General features: G+C 42.1%; 1 protein-coding gene across 4 annotated transcripts in view; it reads left to right on the top strand.

Moving 5' to 3' along the window:
• The window catches only part of DACH2 (dachshund family transcription factor 2), a 426,169-nt gene that overhangs the window by 335,340 nt on the left and 68,033 nt on the right, over nt 1-22,796 (top strand). For all 4 annotated transcript variants that reach the window (XM_031944518.1, XM_031944515.1, XM_031944516.1 and 1 more), the window contains 2 exons: nt 3,955-4,110; nt 7,441-7,613. In XM_031944518.1, the coding sequence (XP_031800378.1) occupies nt 3,955-4,110; nt 7,441-7,613 (329 nt within the window). The remainder of the gene's footprint in view (nt 1-3,954; nt 4,111-7,440; nt 7,614-22,796) is intronic.

Raw genomic sequence — 22,796 nt, forward strand, 5'->3', positions numbered from 1 at the left:
ATGGAGTCAGCCAATTTTAAAGCCTTTGGAAAAGCTCAAATTTACTTCCTCTTGCTTCAGTAGACCACAAGAGCTTTATTTAAGTAAAATCTTCGGTCTACTAGAACCATTCATGCTGGTGTGGCTCTGTTGTCCATCCTCATGTAGTGAAGTGTGTGCCTCCTCCAAATGATTATTTTGATGTTGTGTGGAAATTATTTTTAAACGCTAAGATGATTATGTGTTAGGAGAGAATTTATACAAATAATTCTTAAATATTACCTTCTTTCACTTCGGTTCATCAAACCTTTACTAAACTCTGAGGACTTTGCATTAGATGCTAAGGATACATAGTCAATGATAAAACAGGAGTTTCCTTTCTCTTTGGATCAAATCATATGTACACAGATAAGGAAATACATGGTAACTTCTAGATAGGGGAGGGCACTAGTATTTGCAAGGATGAAGACAGGCCTCATATAGGAGGGGCCCTTTCAGCTGAACCTTGAAGGAAGCTACTGATTCCCCCGGGTAGAATTCAGGCATGGGGAGGTGCAGTACCATGCATAGGGAACAGCTTCTGGACCTATTTGGCTGGGTCATTGAGTGCAGAGAGAGTGGCCACGTGCTCAGTCTAGAGAAGTGGGCTGGAGCCAGACTGCAAAAAGCCAACAGGCCTGGGGACTTTGTATTTTGTCCTAGAGCCAACAGCATTAAGGCTTCTTGAGCAGGGGAGTGGTCTGCTTATACATTTACTTTAAGGTGATCAATTAGACTAATCTGTGAGGGATGGAGGGAAGAGGCTAGAGGAAAGGAGATCTGGTAGAAGTCTAATATAATTGTGTAGGCGAGTGATGAGGAAGGCCTAATTGAGAGAGGCAGCCTTGGGATTATTGGGGGGTGGTGGTGGAGTTTTTAGTCACCATCCTGTGAAAGGAGACATTGGAACTGATAGCAAGAGAGTCATTCTCCCAATCTCATTCTTACCGTGAGAGATTTGCTGCTTCGGAACTTTAGATTTTTTTGCCTTTAAAACGAATCTTTAACATTTATTCATCTTTATTCTTAGCAATTGCTATTTAGGATTTTCAGAATGCATATGACAAAGAAATTGGCCCTTTTGGCTTATCTCCTCATTTCCTGCTAAGTGGCTTGATGTTAAGATTGTCCTTAAACAGATTACACACTCTTAGGGCTCAGAGGAGAAACTCAAATACTTCTAATAAAAGACCTATACTTGCTAGCTGTGTGATCCTGGGCCAGTCACTTAACATCAAATGCCTATCCAGCCCCCACCTCCCCAAAAAAGAAATTTAAAAGGAAGGAAAAAACCTATGGTGTCTTGGACTTACTTCTCTTTGCAAGGCTTTTTCCATAGTTAAACTAGCACGGTTTGTTTCACTTAATTTCTCCCCAGTTTGGGGGAAGGGGAAGCATAGGACCAGGCCTGAGAAGATAGGGGCTACTTTTAGGATTTTCTCTGCACTTGCTGTGAAAGCCAAAGACACAATTAAACTTTTTATCTAGGTTTCTACATTCAGAAAATGGGAATCCCTCAATCTCTAGTGGTAACAGAGTGTAGAAGTACTGAGTAATAACTGGTCTGGAAGCATTTGGAAGTAGGCTGTCATCTTTAAACAGAATCAGTGCTCATCTGACCTCAGGCAACATTTTGTCAGCCCCTTTGGCCTTCCTCCAGTATCTCATTATCACTGTGCTTCTGTGTGGAAAGGCAGTTATCAACAGCAAAGCAAAACCAAATAACAGGACCCACTTCTAGCTGTTTAGGAACGGCCTTATTGCCTGGCCAATCCCGGTCCTCCCGACTCTCTAGAACGGCACATTGTAGGGAAGCTGCCTGTTTACTTAGAACTTGGTCTCAGCATAGTCAATTTCTAATCTTGACACTGTTGTGTTGTGGCTATGGCAATACTGTATTATATCATTTAGTATCATTTAAACAGCTTTTTTTTTTTTTTTTTTTTTTTTTGCCAGTGTGTTACTCGTCCTTTTATAAATGAGGGTTCTGTAATAGTGAGGAAATCCATAGCTTGCAGCCGGGGCTAAAATGATGGAGGGATTCCTTTTCTGCTTGGGAACTGGGATCTTTAACTTTTGTGCATTTTCCAGGATTAATCACATTTATTGGCCAAGTCTTAGCATAAGGACTTCTCAGGTTTACAGTATGCTTTCCTTCTCCTTATCCGAGGATAGGGCTTGTCCCCTCCACTCCTCTCCATTGCATGAAACTCCATCTTACTGATTCTAATTACAATCTCAAATTTGTGAATGCTAAATTATGTCAACGTGCCAACCCTAAATTGCCTCCCAACTCTTAAGCAGTGACGGCGCTACAATAAACGTCTGGAGAAAAAAGTAAAAATGCTTCCTTTTGAAGAACAGTGGCTCATCTCAAACAGCATTCCCAACTAATAATGGATTTTAATCTGAACTACAATGTGGGAAAGACTTCTCACCTTAAAGTGGACTTTATTCACTTCAAACCAATTTTTCTATCTCCCAGTTCACCCCTAAGTGCAGTAGATTGCCTTTTGATAAAACTTAGTTGAATGACTAGCTTTAGCATGCTAGATGATCCCTCCCAGACAGGGCTGATAGCATAAACTTTACTAGAAGACTCCTAGTATCTCAGGGAAGTGACACACAAAATGAAGATTAAAGCAGAACAGGACAGGGATACCAGCAATTGTTCTGCTTAAGTAGTTTCTTAAGGCTAGAAGGAGGTTTTAAGGAAGATGACCTTTGAGACCTTTCCTTGGCACCCAAAAAGAAAACAAGCAGATAAGAGTCAGGCTGCAAGGTTCCAGATGGAGAAGCTGTTAATTCAGGCAGATACACTGATAAGAGATGGGTGCCCTGGTCCTAGGAATTCGAGTGGTTCAAGAAAGTAGCCTGTGACACCCGTACAACAGGCAGTTGGTCATGGAATTGATTGGCCCCCAATGTCTGTTCTGGAGAGTTCAATCTGACAGCTTCTCTACTTGGTTTAAATATTTGTTTCAAATGGATGGCCTAGAAAGGTTTCTTTGGTTATTGCTGCCATTGTTCCACCATAGATTTAGTTTAAAATCCTTATGTTTTCACACAGAGAATGTTAAGTAATGCCTGAATGGCCATGTCACTGTAAGCCATGATGAGGATACAGGAGATTATGTATCCACATGCACTTTACTTTGCTTGTCGTAGTGGTGATCAAAGGCAAGGGGAAAATCAGACTGGAGCCCACACTGCTCCTGTGACAATCTCTCATCCCTTACCCTCTCTCATTTCACACATCGCAACACTCAAGAGAACACAAACTACTGTCGATAGGAAATCTCCCTTTTTAATGGTAGTCAGTATGGGTATTTGTGTGTGTGTGTGTGTGTGTGTGTGTGTGTGTTTGTATCTCTCTCTCTCTCTCTCTCTCTCTCTCTATATATATATATATATATATATATTATATTATATTTAGAGAGAGAGAGGGCAAAGAACAGAAAAGAGAGAGAGAGGTCTAACTAGAAATGGGCTGATGAAAAGATTACCTTCATAAATGTTTCACCTGGGCTGGACCTTCCTCTTTTGTACTCTCTAGCTTTGACGCCAAGGTCTTCTTAATTCTTCTCTGAACCCTGAGCATACTCCTTTACTATTCTTTAGGAAACTTCTAAAAACATTGTGGGCATTTGTTGTACTATTTCCTCCCACGCCCTCCAATCAGTTTATTGCTATGACAGATCTGGATCGACCAGCTGTTAGAGAAGGGCCCCCTGCTTACAGCATGATGCTCCCATGTTCCCAGGGGTAACTCCTATGCAAGGGTCATTGGCTGCTCTTGAAAGCTCCATGTTCCAATCGACTTCCACAAGTCAGTAGTAATTCTCTGTGAGGCGTCGTTCATTGATGCAAATGTGCAACAGAAGGCTTCTGCAGGGATCACTGCTATATTAAATTCTTTCATATGCTGTTTTTCAGGTGGAAGTGAATCCTCCTGGGACAAGGAAAAGATGCAGTCTCCTATGACTTCTGGATCCCAGCCCAGTGTGAGCCATGCCACACTGCCAGGCCAGGCCAGCCTGGGAAGTGCCCATCCACTCAATCCTCTCCAGCAAAATCATCTGCTGACTAACAGTACGTATATTGTCCTATTTAAAAAAGGGGGAAGAGGGAGGCTCTGTTCTCTCTCCCCCCACCCCACCTCAATCTACTGGACAAATTGGTTGGGCAATAGTACCATCTTTCTTTTCAGTGAGACATTTAAGATCTTGAATTCTTTGGTAAGAGGGACTGCTCTTAATGAGGTGATGGGATGGAATACAGAGAGTGGCCTGGTAATACGGTTGAGGGATTCAGATTCTAGATCAGGAGTTCTTAATCTGGAGAACTGTGTCTTCATATAATTGTATTTTACTTTATGGATTTAAAAACTTGATTCTGAGGGGGCTCATAGACTTCACTAGCCTTCCAGAAGGGTCTAGGATCCTACAAAGATTTATTACCCCAGCTCGAGGTGATTTTAGGCTCTTCACAGTGAGCTCCAACTTTGCTATGTTGCTTTCCTAGAATGCCATTTTGGTAGCTAACCGGAAACCCTCGAGATGAGAGCCCTCTTTCTGCTTTAACACTTGGGCTTCTCTCACAGACCACTGAAATTGACAGGTAACGGAGGAATATTTAATGTAAGCTGTGTCAGCATGTCAGATCTCGGGGAACATATGGCAAAGCTCTGGTCGGGCACAGAGGTGACCCCAGGTGCTAGCAAACATTAAGAAATGAATTCTTCCCTAGGGGTCTGTGGGATGACCCTGAAGTTGTAGGTAAGATAGTGCTGATACTCCTGGTTGATTTCAACAATGAGGACTTGTGCTCTTGCCCATATTCTTAAGGCTTCAGAAAATTGCTGGCATATAGCTAAATGAGACAGATTGCTGGAGTGAGATGTACTGTTGATGGTTCTTGGTTAAATTGTTTTCGGGCTGGGATAGAATTCCAAATTTGCATCTATTTTACATGAGGGGTACGCGTGGGGGTTCATTGTTGGCTTGCTATCCAAGGTCACTTGGAGGTGTTGGACATTATCAATTATTGCGGGCTGGGCGTGGTGGCACCAAGTTTGCACGTGTACCTTTTATGCCCTGCTGCATGATCTTTGGGAACAATTGATAAATTAGATCTTAAAATTGGTGATGTGCTGTTCAATTCTGTTTGTAGTTTGCATTTAGTTTGCATGTCAATTGAACTTTCAGTAGGCATCCGACTTGAGGTGGCCAGATGGTGTCAACATCACCATGGAGGATGAGGAAAGATGATTAGGCTGCTAAGGGAGGCATATAGAGCGAACAAAGGCTTGTCGATGTGTCGGACAGGAAACGCTCATAGTGTTTGATATAAAGGGGGACCGGATTTCCCTCCATGTTTGTATCTGTGCTGTTATTGATCAACTTGTGACCGACACGAACAGCCGAGCGATATACGAGGTTTGCTAGCAAATGATGTCCCCGTGTGGGAAATTACCATCTATCATCTGAAAGTTATCCTTAGGTTGAGTGTGAGATGAAGGGGAAGGAGAAGGATAATCAATGATTAACTTCATTTATGTTGGAGGGCAGCACACGCTATATGCTGATGAAAGTATGAAAATGCCAGATTGTCAGTAGCATTTGAGGCCAAAGTCAGGTGAACTTTTAGCTTTTTTTTTTTTTTTTTTTTTTTTTTAATAAAGGCCATTGTGATTCATTGTGGTAACAGAAAAAGCTCAATGTTGAGACTTCTTTGATGATTTATTTATCATAGAAGAAATGTTTCATAGCTCATAAGTTGTATCTCATAGATTGCCCCTTAAAAGATTTGAAGATAGTGAGTTTTGAGTGAATGACAAAGTAAAAAAGTCTCTCATACTTTTCTGGTATTCCAGTGTAGTCATTTGCCCTGGGGACATGGTGTCACAGGAAATAGTAGAAGGTTACTTTTCTGAGGGCTGTACAGATTCCAGCTCTCTAGGTCTGCTTTGATCCTTGTGCCCTTTTGACAAAAAAGGTATATTTCAAGACCATCTTTCCTAGAGACACTAGCGACTGACGTATCCTTCGTTCAGTTAAGACTGCCCCAGCTCTGTTGTATGATAACTGGCACGTCTGCAATTTTGGTAAGGTAGCATTGCGGTGCTTCTCCCTCACCCATCCCTCAACCTTTTGTGTCTGAGGGTTTTTAAATCTCTGAGATCGGGCAGGGAGCCTAAACAAAATGGGCCCTGCCTTGCCTACCCTAACCACCAGATGCTGTATAATTGAATATATGAAGGGAGATTTCCTATCGACAGTAGTTCGTGTTCTCTTGAGTGTTGCGACGTGTAAAGTGAGAGAGGGTAAGGGATGCGAGATTGTTACAGGAGCAGTGGGGTGAAGCTCACACGTAAACTCACTCTCAAGCAGAGCTGTTGCCCAAAGACTTTGGGGCAAAATAGTTGTAGGGGTGGGACGAAAGATTGCTGCTTTCTCCTGAGCCAGATCAAACTGCCATTCACAGCACTGCAATGAATTGTGAGGCAGAGATTTAAAGTACAGTTGAAAATGCCCTGACTTACTTATAGTATTTTGCTAGCTCAAAATGTGAAGTTAACCTTTTTTCTGGAGCCTCTCCTCAAGAAGTTTTAACTCGGAAAGTGAAGAGGGGTGATTTACTTGCGCAACTTATTTTTCTTGAGGATGTCTGTGACCAAAATGAAAAGAAGTAATTGATTCCCAGGAAACATTCTGTTGAACTATATATAGAAGAGCAGTTGCCACTGTCTAGAAAGTAAGAGTCGAACGTTTCACCAGATGGACACGTAAGCTCTCGCGACTGAGTGCTGAGTTGCTTTGGCCAGAGGGCGAGAGCCAGCATATTAAAAGCACTTTTCGTTTGTCCCCATGACATTTTCATATGTCCTTTTGAGCCATGAGGTGCAATAACTCTTCTCATTAGTCCCGTTAGAGTTCAGGGTCAAAGCACCCATTCCCACAGGTTTGTAACCAAATTCAGTAATGTTGTGATGGGTTTAACTGACTCTCAAGCTTTAAGCAAGGAGTCCTCGCTGTTAGATTTCACATAAACAAAGGTGACAGCAGTCACCCAGGGCACTGTTAAGATCAGTAGGACTGGAGCTCCTTTGTTTAATGTGAAATAACTTCCTTTCTTTAAGGGGCTAAACTAAGTTTGCATTTTAGGTAGATTTTCTTTGTTGGGCAAGAAGAGGCATCAATTTTTAAAGGAAAAGAAACAGACTAATTTTTCTTGTGAAAGAATGTGATAATTTGTGAGTTGCAGCAGTGATTTGAGGGGCTGGAGTCTACTGGCTACAAGAGAAAGAAATGAATACAGTTTCAACTTCTTAGGGGCCTGTAGAAACATTCTGGATGTGATTTTGCTTGACCAGAATGAGATGAATAACACTTTTAAAAACTGCCGCCCTTTCTCTTTTAGGGCTGGACCTGCCATTCATGATGATGCCTCATCCACTGCTGCCTGTCACCTTGCCTCCTGCATCAGTCGCCATGGCGATGAACCAGATGAACCACCTCAATACTATTGCCAACATGGCCGCAGCAGCCCAGATCCATAGCCCACTCACCAGGGCAGAGGCTTCTGTTATTAAGGTAAAAAGCAACAACAGGACTGGAAGATGATGCTGGGGGAAATCACGTGAAAGAAATAAATGCACACTAGTCAGGGTCAGGAACTAAAAAGGAAAGTGGACACATGAGGAGTGCCATTTCATTCTCTCAGTCGGTTAGAACATGGTGTCAGGTGATTCCTGGTGAGCCGGTGTATTCAGTTACCAGAGACCATATTCTTAATTTTGACTGCAGGGCTAGCTAGATGAGAGAGGAGAGATGGATTGGGGGAAATTTGTGCACATTTTGGGGAAAACTCAAAATATGTGATGAGGTTATTGGCATTATCTTCATACAGGAAAAACAATTTGAGTCGTAGACTTTCAGATGTGGAAGGTGCATCAGAAACCAGTTAATCTAACCTTCACCTGGCTGAGAATCTCTTCAGCCTTTGGCTGAATTCTCAGCCTTCTGAGGCAGCCCTTTCCGTTTTAGGACACCCTAGTGTTTAGGAAGTTTTTTCCTTACTTCCAGTTGAAATCTGCCTCTTTCCATCATTGCATCCATTCTGGCCTCTGGGGGAAAGGAAGGGAAGAGAGAAAAGGCATAAACATCAGTGTAACTCTTCCTTTGTGCCAGACACTATGCTGAGTACTTTGTAATGACCTCTTTTGACCCTCACGACAACCCCGTGCCGTCATCGTTCTTATTTGACAGTCAAAGAAACTGAGGCAAACTGGGTGAAGTGATGTGCTGGGGGGTGGAGTGTCACACAGCTAGTAAGTATTTTGAGGCTGGATCTGAACTCCAGAAGATGAACCTTCTTGAGTCCACATCCAGTATTCTATCTGCTGCAGCACCCCCTTGTTATCTTGTGGAATAAGTTCAATCCCCTGTTCTACAGGATAGTCTTTCAAATACTTTACTGCCTCTCTTACGGCCTTCAGAAGATTTTATCCTCTCTGTCCAAGGAAGCCCATTTCCTTTAGCTGATTCTCTTGTGGAACATACTTGAAGTCCTTATCACCTCCCTGGATGGTGTCTAGCACACCAATGTACTGCCTAAATTCTGATGGCTAGAATTGAAGGTATCATCACCGTGACATGTCAACATGCTTGTTGATTGAAAATGCCAGCTAAAGACTTTTTCCCCCATTTCTGCCAGTTAGGTGATAAAAGATAAGAGGCAGAGGTCTAGAGCAGGAGTCCTCAAACTTTTCAAATAGGGGGCCAATTCACTGTCCCTCAGACTGTTGGAGGGCCGGACTGTAGTAAAAACAAAAACTTTGTTTTGTGGGCCTTTAAATAAAGAAACTTCATAGCCCTGAGTGAGGGGGAATAATTGTCCTCAGCTGCCGCATCTGGCCCTTAGTTGAGGACCCCTAGTCTAGAGAGTCATGAAAATCCTCACAGTTACATGGAGCGCTATCCCTAGGGGCCGGCCAATTCTTCCAATCAACGAGAATATGCACATTTTGCAGGAAGCAAAAATAAGCCCATAGAATTTACAGAGTATTAGAAAAAAAAAAAAGGGGGAAAACCCCAAAGTCAAATGTAATATAGTAATCTTGATCCTGAAGGAACCATTAGACACTGGAGATCTGTTTCTGTGAAATTCCCATCATTGGGCAAGTCCAGGCAGAAGCTTGAAGTAGGAGACAGCCTAGAGTAGGGATGTGAGACAGAGGACCAGATGGACTACGAATATACCTTCCGAGGCATAGCCTGCAATCCTGGCCAAGGGTTGTGTGGATTAGGGAAGTGGTAGGAAATTGGGGGAGCCAAAAAGAAATTATATTTGACAGAAGAGAAAGGGCAGCTTAGTACAGAAATGCTAAACCCAAAGGCATTCATTGAAGAGAGGTGCGGGGAACATCTGGAGAAAGCCGAGTAGTCGGGTTTGACTGGGGCATGGATTAAGTGAAGGGGAACGAGTAGGAAATGTAGGGAGGAGTGGGATGGTGGGACCAGAAGGGAAGGGGCTATATTTCAGAAGCAGTAGGACTTGGGCACTACTCAGTTTTCAGAGAGGAGGGACAGTTAAAAAAAATGACAGAAGTTTTGCTGTTGGGCATTACCATTAAGAGAAAGACAATTTAGGAGGACGTGGAGAAGGATCCATGACTAAGATTTTCAGCCTCATCATCTCAGAAGTAGGGGGTACTGCAGGGGTCACAATGCCAGGCCTGGAGTCAGGAAGACTCATCAACTTGGGTTCAAATCTGGCCTCAGACTCTTCCTAGCTGTGTGATCTTGGGTGAATCACTTCACCCTGTCTGCCTCAGTTTCCTCATATGTAAAATAAACTGGAAAAGGCAATGGTAAGCCACTCCAGTGTCTCTGCCCAAAAAACCTTTCAAAACAGGGTCACGGAGAGATGGGTGTGATTTAGATAACTGAACAGCAGCAACAAATCCTGGCCTATTTCAATACTACAGTTTCCTTTGGGACCGTGGAGTCACAGAATCAAAGCAGTAGAGAGTACCTCTGAGGCCGAGTTCTACCCAAACCTAAAAGGAGGACACGTCCATGAGGGAGCCCATTCCACTTTGCAACGCTTAATTGTCAGAAAGTTTTTTCTTCCCCTTGGCATTAAGCCAAAGGAGTCATTCTAGCGTCTCGGTTTAGAGCTTGGTTAAGCATGATACACAATGAGAAGAATTCTCTTGGTAAATTGTTCTCTCTTTGACTTGAGGAGTAAAGGATTTTACTCTGCAGGGCACAAGTAGTTCACACTGTCTGCCTAGGTAGCATCGGTGATGATACGTAGAAAAGGCACCAGGGCTTACAGAGTGAGAAGGAGCAGGGGAGGAGAGAGACCTGGCACCAGAGCATTTGAGCCCAGAGCTCCTGTCCCACCTCAGGCACACCAGGCCAGCCTCTGAACTTCTGGGTCCTTTAGCCAGAGCCAGCTCCAGTTCCCCTGTTTTCTGTCTGGTAACTGGACCCAGATGGCTCCGGAAGGCAAAGTAAGGTCGGTGTTCCTGCCCAGCCCTCCCTCCCGCAAATGTAGTTCATGTGCACATAGTGGCGTCATCTCCCCAACGTCACAGCCAGCTTCGAGAATGAAGGACAGACGACTATCGGCAGCCTTTGACGATGAGTGGGCGGAGGGAGTTTTGTACCGATGAAACCACAGAGCTCCTTACAAAACATAGACAAAGCGTGGAAATTCACAATTCAAAAGTTCCATCCCAATATCCAATAATAATAATAAATATATAATATTTATATATAAATATAAATATATATTCGAGAATATATGCCTTCGAGTAGGAAAGAGAGCCGGCTTGCAATGTGGCCTCAGATGGCGACCGGCTCTGGGCCTTTCTGGAGAGGCAGCCTCGGTTGGCACAGGTACAAGGGCAGCTTGGGGGGGAGAAGGAGACTTGGGTCTGCATTCCAGAATAGATGACCCGCGGCCACCTGCTCAATCTCTCAGGGGCCCAGCTGTGTCTTTAGAGCAGGTATGGCCAAACCCTATTACTGGCAGTCTCTTCCCTTGAAGTTCCCTTTACCCATTAATATATATAAATATAATAAAAAAAATAATAAATCCCAATAAAAAGTTAGACCCAATTCGACGCTAGCACTGGGCCACGTGATGTTTTCTGTGTTCGTCCGGTGTCCTTTTTGGTGAATGGTGTCATAATTCTGTCTACGTGAGGTAAACCCTTAACCCAGCAGTTAGCACCCTCAACTGATAATTTTTTAAGTTTCACAATTTTTTTCAGCAGTCTAGAAAAATAATCACAGTTCCTCCGCTTCGCTGGCCTGGGCTTCAAGCGCACGCGAACTTCTCAGTTAGTTAAAGGGTCTGATTTCCTCAGCATAGGGAATGCTTTCCTCCGGGTACATTGTAATCACTTAGCACTTCTTTCCTAAGCTGCTGTTATGTCAGAGGTTGTCTGTCAGATGTCAGATTAACTTGAATTGGAATCTTGCCGATTTCGAACCCGGTACTCTTGTCACTATTACACAGTGCTATTAATGCCTCTTAATTTGTACGACTAAATTTTTTTATAAGCTACTTGAATGAAGTCATCATGCCTTCTGTTTCACGGTTGCCATTTAGAAGGAAGGCATCCAGCTGGAATTTGCACGATCAGCAAAATTACCATTTAGTACTTAGGAAAGAAATGTCATAACTATGAAATTTGATTTCTTTTTGACAGGGCTACTATAAATTAGGCAGAGTCACAATGACCAGACCCACAAAACCTTCCTTCCTTTCTATAATATAATGTAATGTGATTACAGTGTCGTTCGCTAGCATCACTATACTTGAAGGTCTGTCAGCATTTCGGTTATAAATCCCTACTTTCAGGGAATTACAATCCCGCCATAAAAATCTCTCGTCTCAGAAAGTTGGCAAGTAACACCCCGGACTGAAGTCATTTTGCAAGAAATCTCGAAATATAGCTCTTTCGTGGCCTCTGTATAGGGAAAACTCAAAAAGGATGAATTTGCAGAAACCTTTTGTAATTGTTTTTATTCCAGATCGTATTTTTTGGATAATTTTCTACTTTCTAATAGCGTGTGACCAACAGCACCCCAAAGAACAAAGTGTCGGGATGCTAATATATGATGACCAAGTGCTTGTAACTCCTACTCTGCTTTAGCAGTAACTTTGTACTCCCGGGGTCCCTCCTCTTTTCTGTTCATTCGGTGTTTTGAGGGGACCGGCTAAGTGTATGCTCAGAACACCGTGAGGAAAGGGAGAGAACGGGGACGTCACATGAGACGCGTAGATCTGGCCAGGCCATCCCTGCACTACACCAGTTACTCTTCATGGCCCGGTGTGCCGGCCTAAGAGTAGGAAAGAGAGCTGGCTTGCAACGTGGCCTCAGATGGTGACCGGCTCTGGGCCTTTCTGGAGAGGCAGCCTCGGTTGGCACAGGTACAAGGGCAGCTTGGAGGGGAGAAGGAGACTTGGGTCTGCATTCCAGAATAGATGACCCGGGGCCACCTGCTCAATCTCTCAGGGGCCCAGCTGTGTCTTTAGAGCAGGTATGGCCCAACCCCATTACTGGCCATCTCTTTCCTTGAAATTCCCTTTACCTTGGAAATCGTAGGTCCAGCCTACCCCCCATTCTGCCCCAGCTGCCTAACTCCCAGGACCATGAAGAAGATCACATGAATGCATGTGTTTCCACGTGTAAAATGCCTTCTAAAGTTTAACCATTATAGAAATGTACATCATTATTATTATGATTGACTTTTCTGTGCCTCAGTTTTTTCTTCTGCAAAATGGCTATTATTCATTTTTTCAAAAAATTAAAACTTTCCTCTCAAGTACTCATTCAACAAATATTACTCAGTGCTTATTGTCTGCTCTCTGTTTATGAGCAGAAACTATTGATCCATCTGATTCCAGATAAAACCACTTTATGGAGTTTTATGCATTCTTTTTGGTTATATAACTCAACTTGTCTTTAAAACAAAAGGCAATCTTGAAATATCCAAATCCAAATAAATATCCAAAGAGATGAGACAGACACAGATCAGGAAGTTTTATCAGCAGCAGCTCCAGGAGTAGGAAGGGTCCTTAAAGAGCTCTACTCTTACACTTTACTTGTCCTTCTTCCTCCCGTTTTATAGAAGAACAAACTGAGGTTCAGAGAGATTAAACTCTAGGTCAGTTTGCTGATAATTGGTAAACCTTGGACTTCAATACTTCCCTGAATCTCAGATTTCTAACTCTTAACTTTAAAGGAGAATGATCTGTATTTGCTTTATGTCTCAGACTTAAATATTTCAGCATTTTTACTTATCTTGCTGGATCTTTCCAAAGAAAATTTGGGGAAAGGCAGTCAGCTGTGATTTATTGCACATTCAGATGAGATGGGTATTTCTTGTAACGCGCCAGTCTATTGGTATTTGTCTGAATGCTCCTCACAGATTGTGATGAACACGCCACTCAGTGCCCTCGCTCTCTCACCGCACAAGTGAGCATTCGAAGAAGGTGAACATCCGAAGCCTGGGCAAGCGGGGGAATCGGGCCTGGGGTTCTGGGGTTCCCATCTGGAGGAACGACCCCCCCCCCTCGGGAGAAATGCTTCCTTGATCCGGGGCCCACAAACAATGAGGATTCCTCCCTCCAAAAGTGTGCCCCCCACAACTTTGCAGATCACTTTTCTAAAACAAGGTCTGCAATCTACTTTTTTTTGGACCAAATTGCAAACTTTTCTCCAAAATCTTTCTAAAAGTAAATACAGGAAAACACCCTTCCCCAACTCAAGAAGGAACACAGTGACAGTGTGCAAAGAATCTGTGGCTTGCTCAGCCCCAACCCATCACTTGTTCCCTTTGCAGTTTCCTAAATGAGCTCAAGTAAATCAAAGAGGGAGCGGTTCAGTCACTCATCTCAGTGTCAGGACGTGGATCTGAATCCAGATCTGCCTGACTTAATCTAAGCACTCTATCCACCATTGTCTCTTGGAGCTGTCCTCATTTTCCCATTCTTAATCTTGGATAGGCTGTTTTTATTGCTTCCAGAGTTATATTGGCTATGGAAACACACACACTCTCTCTCATCTCTCTGTTTCTTTCAGCTGTCTGTCGCTTTGTCTCATCACTATCTCTTCTCTTTCCCTCTCTCACAATACACTCATCACTCTGTTTCTCTCGACTCTCTCTGACTTTTCTCTCTGCTTCTTTTTCTTTCAATCCTATCTCTCACACACACACTCATTGCTCTGTCTCTTATCTCTTTCTGTTTCTTTCACCTCTCTCTGTCTCTCTCTCCACTGTCTTTATCTTTCTCTTTTTTCTCTCTCTTACACACACACACACACATCACTGTTTCTCTCAACTCTGTCTCTCATTTCTCTCTTTCAACTGTCTCCGTCTCTCATTCGCTCATCTCTTTCTTTCAACTTTGTCACATTCTTTGTTTCATCTCTGTCTCTCATCTCTGTGACTTACTCTGTCTGTTTGCTCTCACACATACTCTCTCTTCTCTCTATTTTGTGTGAACAAAAAATGCAAGGAAACAACAAGTGTAAATGTTTTATTGTGATCCAAACTCATTTGCCAATGTTCTTTCGGTGTGTGTATAGTTGGCTTTGTTCATCACTGATCAACTGGAACTGAATCCTCTAATTGTTGAAGATAGCCACTTGCAGCAGAATTGATCCTCATACAGTATTGCTGTTGAAGGAAACAGATGAGAAAGAAACAGAAAGAGGAGAGACTGTGTGTGTGAGACAGATGGAGAGACAATTGAAAGAAACACAGATGAAAAATAGAGCAAGTGTCAGAGAGAGAGAGAGAGGCCAGAGAAAGTTGAAAGAAGCAGAGATGTGTGAGAGAGAAGCAGAAAGACATGACAGACAATATGTCTGAGAGAATGTGTGTGTGTGAGAGAGTAACACAGATGACATATAGAGCAAGTGTGAGAGAGAGATAGAGAAGAACCAGAGAAAGTTGAAAGAAGCAGAGATGAGACAGTGTGTCTGTGAAAGAGAGAGAGTTGAGAGAAAGAGAAACAGAAGGAGAGGAGAGAATGTGTGTGTGTGAGAGAGAGATGGAAATACAGATGAGAGAGAGAGAGAGAGAAAGAGAAAGAGAAGGGGGCCAGAGAAAGTTGAAAAAAGCAGAGAGAAGTGAGAGTGTGTCTGTGAGAGAAAGAGAGGAAAGACTGTGTGTGAGAGAGAAGAGCCAGAGAAAGTTGAAAGAAACAGAGATGAGAGAGTAAGTGTGTGTGAGAGAGAAAGGGTTGAGAGAAACAACGTGATGGTAGACAGAATGTGTGTGTGTGTGTGTGTGAGAGAGAGAGAATGTTCAGAGTAATAGAAACAGAGATGAGAGAGAGTTGGAAAAACACTGATGAGAAAGAGTACATGTGTTTGTGCCAGGAGAGATAGAGAGACAGAGTTCAGAGAAGTAGACATGACAGAGAGTGACAGAGTGTTGAGAGAAACAAACAGAATGATGATAGAGTGTGTGTGGAAGCAGGTGATATTATGATTACCATTGTAGAGATGAGAATACTGATGTGAGATGACTTTGGACTCTCATAGGTCCCTGCTAGTAAGTACCTGAGGTGAAATTTGCACGCAGGCCTTCCCAACTCTTAAGTCCAAGGCTCCGCCTATCATGCCACCTAGATGCTCCATGATGTGTGCATAATGCTGGGTTCTCTTTTTTTCAGTTAAATCGGCCTCTGTTCGTTGAGCACCTCTCACGTGCAAGGCATCGTGTTAGTCTGTGAGAGAGAGGAACGCACATTAGAGATGGACAAGAGTAGTTGTTCTTCCACAGGCTTATTGGCCTTTGCTTTGTAGGACTGAATAGTAACCAGTAAAAATGAGGCATCCCAAGTGGTTGGCGTCAGAGGCGGGCTTAGAGGCAGGATAGGTCTTTGTGACTCTGATCCTGGCACTCTTTTCTCTCTGACACAAACCCAGATGCTTCTTTTCTGTTTTTTCATGGTCAGTAGGGAGACAGTAGAGGCTAGTTCCAGGTTTTCTTTGCCCATAAACAAATAGATAGATCTGAGTTTGGGAAGGAATTCCCTAACGAACACAACCTTTGGGTGGCAGGAATTAATAAACGACAGTTCTTGTAGGAGGCATTGAGCTGGCCATCATAGCCACCTGTGAGTAGAACACAGGGATCGCCATTACTTTTTGGAGAACTTTGCTCATGTGTTTGTCCCCTCAGCTACAGCTACTTGGGAAATCTAATTCTCTGAGATTTCTTTATCTGGGCTAGCCTGGGTAAATGACCCTGTGTTATTTGTTTTTCTGTTATTTGAGAACTTAGCTCCACTAGATTCAGAACAGTTCCACTCAGCTGGGTAGAAGAGCAATCCATAATCTCATGAGTTTGAGAATTCCTCCAGTTCGGGGGGGGGGGGGGGGGGGGGTAGTAGGGGTGTGCACATGTGCATATACAATACATAGTGCGAGGGAGAGAACGTGCCAGTTTTCCAGGAACTTCCCCTGTGAACGGAAATACCACAGGCAGTGCCGGATTACCTGGAACGACAGGTCCCTGGATTGGGATCATCTTGTCTTCCCAAAGGTGGCCGACACATCCTTTTGTCAATGTGTCTTCATTGCCCCTTACTTTTGGCCCGATCTACAAGACAACGAGATGTTAAGTGACTTATCTCCATGTCAACGGTGGGTGGGTTTGAGCCTGGGTTTTCCTGACTTAATTCAGCACTGTCTTAACTCTCATCTACTGCAGTTGCCTTCATTTTCCCAGTCTTAATCTTGTATATGCTATGTTATTCATGCCAGTTTTCTCTCTGTCTCTGTCTCTTTCTCCGTCCCTAGAAAGAGTAGTCTCCTAGCACCTTCCCAGTTTCAGATAAACAATGAAAATGAGATAGAAGACATCATCCTGAAGAGATTTGGGAGTTTGGTTGTTGCCAGCGCCAGAGGGGTCGTGCAAGAACTCAGCCCCGATACCGCAGCATAGAGCCGGCCCGGGTCAGTAGCAGTTACCGCAGAACTGGGCTACTGGCCCCCTCCATGTAGAGGACACTTAAGCATCCATAAAGGATGTTCCGATGACCCTTGGCCCAGCAGAAAACCTTGGCGCAGGTCCCGATTGAAATCTAGGAGATGATCTGATGGTATTTTGAATATGGCCATTAGATGTTTGAATTGAGTCTTTAATGTGGACTATGGGCATCTGCACTTTATCAAAAAGCATCCCGGGAAGGGACGGACTGTGTCTTATGTTCCTTCGCGCCCCCCTCCCCCTTCCAATGCCAGGCACACAGTGGAGGCTCAGTAAGTACTTGTTGCATCAATGAATTGGACATTAACATTTGGAAAGCATTTCCAACATGAAGTATAATGGGCATTATTGAATTAGGTGGAAAAGACATGACAAATCGCAGGCCACTGCTTTTTCCAAATAACGAGTCTGGGAATATCATTAGTCCTGGCACATAGTAACTTGGGGTTCTGGTGCAACTACTAGCATCAGTAGTTAATAACTCAAGTAACTACAAGAAGTGAATCTAATGTTGCAATCAGTGTTGGGCCTACAGAATACCATTTGCCTTTGATTATGTCACCAACGTGGCATTATGAAAGGGCAGAGTGAGCTAAGGGTACCCCCACCACGTGACGGCATAGTCCCTGGTAGTTATTTTCATATTGTTTATTCGATCGTGGGCAATTTTGTAATGTCAGGATGAAAGCTGCCATGCTCTTCCCTCTGATTACTAATTTAGAAAGACCAAAGTGGGAAGCTGTTCTTTGGCTTTTTCCCAATGCCATCTGATTAGCTGTGGTTTTTGTTTGGCCGAGCAGCTGGCAATTAATGAATTGATAGGAAATGGTCACAAGGCAGCAGCATTAGCATGGGAACATCTGGTATTCAAAATTAGTCAACACACAGAGAGGAGGTTTTGTGATCATTCAAATTCATTGAAAAAAAATCGTTAGTTGAATCTTCTCATAAGGGCTTTTGGAAAAATACAAGACCATGATTATCTAATAAAACATTCATTTAAGATGAATTGGGGGCAGCATGTCTTTTTTTTGGGGGGGAGGTTGCATGACAAAGATCTAAGCCCATAACAGTTTTGGAACCACACGTTTTTCTGTTTAACTCTGTTGATGTCCTCCCATTCGTTGGCATTCGTTCTCTTTCCTCAAAGCAAGATGAATACAGGAGATATGATGGAACTCATTGCTACCTTACCAACCGAGACTGCCCCCCATCTCTACTGATGGAATTGGAACAATCACCAATCAGATGTCATTCTTAAACTGTATTTATGGGCATCATTTGCTAGGGTAGGGTTGACACGCTCCTTGGAAAGGACATCTCTCTGTCACTTAATATTGGATAAAGCAGTGGTTCCCCAACTTTGGATGAGATGAGGAGCCTTTTAAACATTAGTTTCTTTCTTAAAATTTCTCAAAAGATTGTCTTTGGTTAACTGATCAGCAAAGTTTTGCCTTTTGTTTTTATTTAAACAACCTTTTTTGGTTTGGGGTGTTTGGGAACCTTAAGCAGAAATTTAAAATTCTGTGTAATGCTTCTAAAGGGATTGTTTTCCCTTTGATTTCCTCTAAACAGGACCAAATACCAAAAAATTCTCTGCTTGGCTTTTAAAACACAGTATTTATAACCTGGTCCATTCCTCCTTTTACAATTTTACTTATTTCTACATCCATTTGTTTTTTTTTTTTTAAACAGATTTATTTTTATTTTTATTTATTTTTTTTAAATAACTTTTTATTGACAGAACCTATGCCAGGGTAGTTTTTTACAACATTATCCTTTGCACTCACTCCTGTTCCGATTTTTCCCCTCCCTCCCTCCGCCCTCTCCCCAAAGATGGCAAGCAGTCCTATACATGTTAAATAGATTGCAGTGGATCTTGAATATAATATATGTGTGCAGAACCGAACAGTTTTCTTGTTGCTCAAGGAGAATTGGATTTAAAAGGTATAAATAACCTGGGAAGAAAAACAAAAATGCAAGCAGTTTACATTCATTTCCTAGTGTTCTTTCTTTGGGTGTAGCTGCTTCTGTCCATCCTTGATCAATTGAAACTCAGTTGGATCTTGTCTTTGTTGAAGAAATCCAGTTCCATCAGAATACATCCTCATACAGTATCGCTATTGAGGTATATAATGATTTCCTGGTTCTGCTCATTTCGCTCAGCATCAGTTCATGTAAGTCTCGCCAATCCTCTCTATATTCGTCCTGTTGGTCATTTCTTACAGAACAGTAATATTCCATAACATTCATATACCACAATTTACTCAACCATTCTCCAATTGATGGGCATCCATTCATTTTCCAGCTTCTGGCCACTACAAACAGGGCTGCCACAAACATTTTGGCACATACAGGTCCCTTTCCCTTTTTTAGTATCTCTTTGGGGTATAAGCCCAGTAGAGACACTGCTGGATCAAAGGGTATGCACAGTTTGATAACTTTTTGGGCATAGTTCCAAATTGCTCTCCAGAATGGCTGGATGTATTCACAATTCCACCAACAATGTATCAGTGTCCCTGTTTTCCCACATCCCCTCCAACATTCTGCATTATCTTTCCCTGTCATTCTGGCCAATCTGACAGGTGTATAGTGGTATCTCAGAGTTGTCTTAATTTGCATTTCTCTGATCAATAGTGATTTGGAACACTCTTTCATATGAGTAGTAATAGTTTTAATTTCATCATCTGAAAATTGTCTGTTCATATCCTTTGACCATTTATCAATTGGAGAATGGCTTGATTTTTTATAAATTAGAGTCAATTCTCTATATATTTTGGAAATGAGTCCTTTATCAGAACCTTTGACTGTAAAAATGTTTTCCCATTCTACATCCATTTGTGCAATTATTTTCATCTATATGATTTTTTAATATCAATCATTTCTGACCTTACATTGTAATAATGTTTTATATTCACAGATAACAATTTCAACCATTTCCCCATCAGTCCACATTGACACACCTTGTGTCCAATTCTTTGATACTGGAAAGAGTGATACCAGGAATATTTTGGTATATAGTCATCCTTTGTCTTGGGATTCCTTGCTTGGATGGGTTTGTTAAGGGGGTTGCTGGGTGCAAGGGTAGTATATAGGCAGTTTAACTGCTTTTCCCTTATTTTGAAATGAAACCCAGAGTGGTTGGATCATTCCATGAGTCCACCAAAAATACGCATGTCTTCTAATAGCTCATCTAACACTCAGTGTGCCCTTGATTTTTTTTTTTTCATCTTTGGCAATCTGCATGATCTGAGGAGTTACAACGTGTGCTTCTCTTACTATTAGTGGTCAGAAGCACGTTTCCATCTGGTCTTTTATAGATTTCTCCTATTTTCTCACTGGTTATGTACCAGGGAATGGTTCTTAACATTAGATACTGTTGCTATTATAGCACCGCTTTTGGCTGTTTGCAGTGCTGCCAATTTTAGCCTTCGATTTCTGCCCAGGAGCAAATAAAGGCCAGCAAAGATCCTTTCTGCCTGTCACTAGTTTTATTATCAAGGTTTGTTGAATTCCAAGCCGCTTTGCTTCTACAGAGCCCTGGTGACAGCACAGAAGGAGCCCATCAATTAAATATGAAATATCAAGATAAATGTATGAATAAAATATCTAGCATTCAGACAAACTTCCAAAATGAACTCATCAGCAGTGAAATGCCATTAAATCCTTTAGGAACTCATTAATAGATTAACATTTGGGAAGAATTATTGTAGCAGTTGAATTCAAATTAAATAAAAGAAAAAAAAAAGATAAGCGATCTGTCATCTTGCCCACTAAATGTTTGATAAGAATCAATATCACATCATAGCAGAGTCAAGAAATCGACATTTAAGCAGTTATTAAAATGACTGTACACATATGTACAATTCTGTCATGTACCTCATACTGCCATTTTAGGGCTTTGTGTGTACCCTGCTGAAAAAGAATATATGGAGTGAATGCAAAGACATACTTCAAAACGGGCAGAATTGATGACTTCAGTTCCAGCAGCTTAGAAAGAGAATGGGATGAAAATTTCACAACACTGAGCTTTGTAGTCACGTATGTGGTCCAAAACTGATAGTTCTTCAAAGGGATTTAATCCCCAGCATTTTTTATGAACATCTGTGGTCACATCACTAGAAAGATGCAAGACAAGATAGAATACACAGACAAACCTGTAAGATTTCAAACTTTCAAAATCTTTTTTTTAATAAATGCACTTTTAGATCAATGGCAAACTCTCAGCTCAGAAATTACTTTTAAGAGTCACAGGGAAAAGATGATAGGGACGGATAACAGGGAAGATATGTTTTGGAATAGCTCTGCCCTTCTCCTCTAAGCACATCTGTGGGAAACTGGGCTGAGTTGCTTTGGATAGAACAGTGAGCTCTTTAATGCAGAGATTAAAAAAAAAAAAAAAAGCCCTACCAACCTCAAGGATATTAACACGAACGGGATTGTAAAATTTATAAATGACAAATGAAGTCATCAATGTGTAAAAAATTGGGGGGGGGTTCATTTGTAATTTTCCTATTTCAATGGCCTCATTGATTTGTTACAAATACTGTTAACCCTGTGTTTGGCAAATGGTGAGGATATTATCACTTGTGTTCTCATTTGTAATAAAACAGATTAACTTGCTGTGAAATTTTAACTAGGCTGAGCCACCACAGTAGCTACCTAATGAAGCGAGGCACATTGCTGTTAAGTAGCTAACTAGATGCATACTGATTATAGGACTGAAAAATGGATCTGTTTACTTGCAAGGAAGAAGCTGGCCGTGAGCCTCTACATTATGTTTAGAGAAGCTCAGCCTCACTGAGCCACAAGGCTGCTTGGAAATAGGCAGTTTCTCAGTCAGTGATGAGACTGGCTTTGGTGAAAGCAGTTTGCATGTTGAGAAGATGCTCTAGCTCTAAGAGAAGCTGGAGCCCTATGAAATTGGGAAAATGTTGGATGCAAAACCATCATACAGAAAGAAATGCTCCACTGAAAATCTGGCCGTCACTCCTAATCACACCGTCAATTGTTTTGCCAAAGTTAGTTCATCACGTCACGTGAGAATGGGCTGTTGAAAATGGCAGAGGGCAGATTTCAGAATAAATAATGTATTTTGAGATTATTCAGTCATTTCAAGATTCCAGAGTTCTGGAATCATCATATTCTGGCATCATGACCCATTTGCATTACTCTGAGCACTGTTTTTGACTCAGGGACTCAGTCTTTCCTACAACTTTATTTAGATTGGAGATCTGATCAAACATCAGGCAGAATGAGCAAAAGCTGATCTTGTCAGCTGGAGCTCTTTCCTTTTCCACATCATCAACTTCTGAATCATTCCAATATTTTCCATCAAAGGGTGGCATATATTACTGAATGTGTAATGTAGTTGGTTCACTTCTGCTTTTTAGCAAACTGCTGGCAAGCCGTGTCCCAGCCCATCCATTTAAATTGACACGGTACAGAAATGCAGTTCAGTAAATCACACATTTTCCCAGCAAATTTCTGATTTTTTAAATTCAGAACTGAATGATGAATGTTTGATACTTTATGCTTCAGTTTTGGCCCAGAGCCACCGAAGGCCTTCTGGAATATATCTGTATACACCCCAGCCCCCGGTATACATGACGACTCAGGAGACAAGTGACAGAAAGTAGGTTTTTTGAACTGTTCAATTGAAGAAATAATTTTTTAAAGAAAGTAAAAAAATAAATTTTTAAGGAAACCAGTGACCTGGCAAGGTTTGGCTTTGTAAGTCATCCCAGG

This window comes from Sarcophilus harrisii, chromosome X (genome assembly GCF_902635505.1).
Source record: "Sarcophilus harrisii chromosome X, mSarHar1.11, whole genome shotgun sequence".
NCBI classification, from domain to species: domain Eukaryota; kingdom Metazoa; phylum Chordata; class Mammalia; order Dasyuromorphia; family Dasyuridae; genus Sarcophilus; species Sarcophilus harrisii.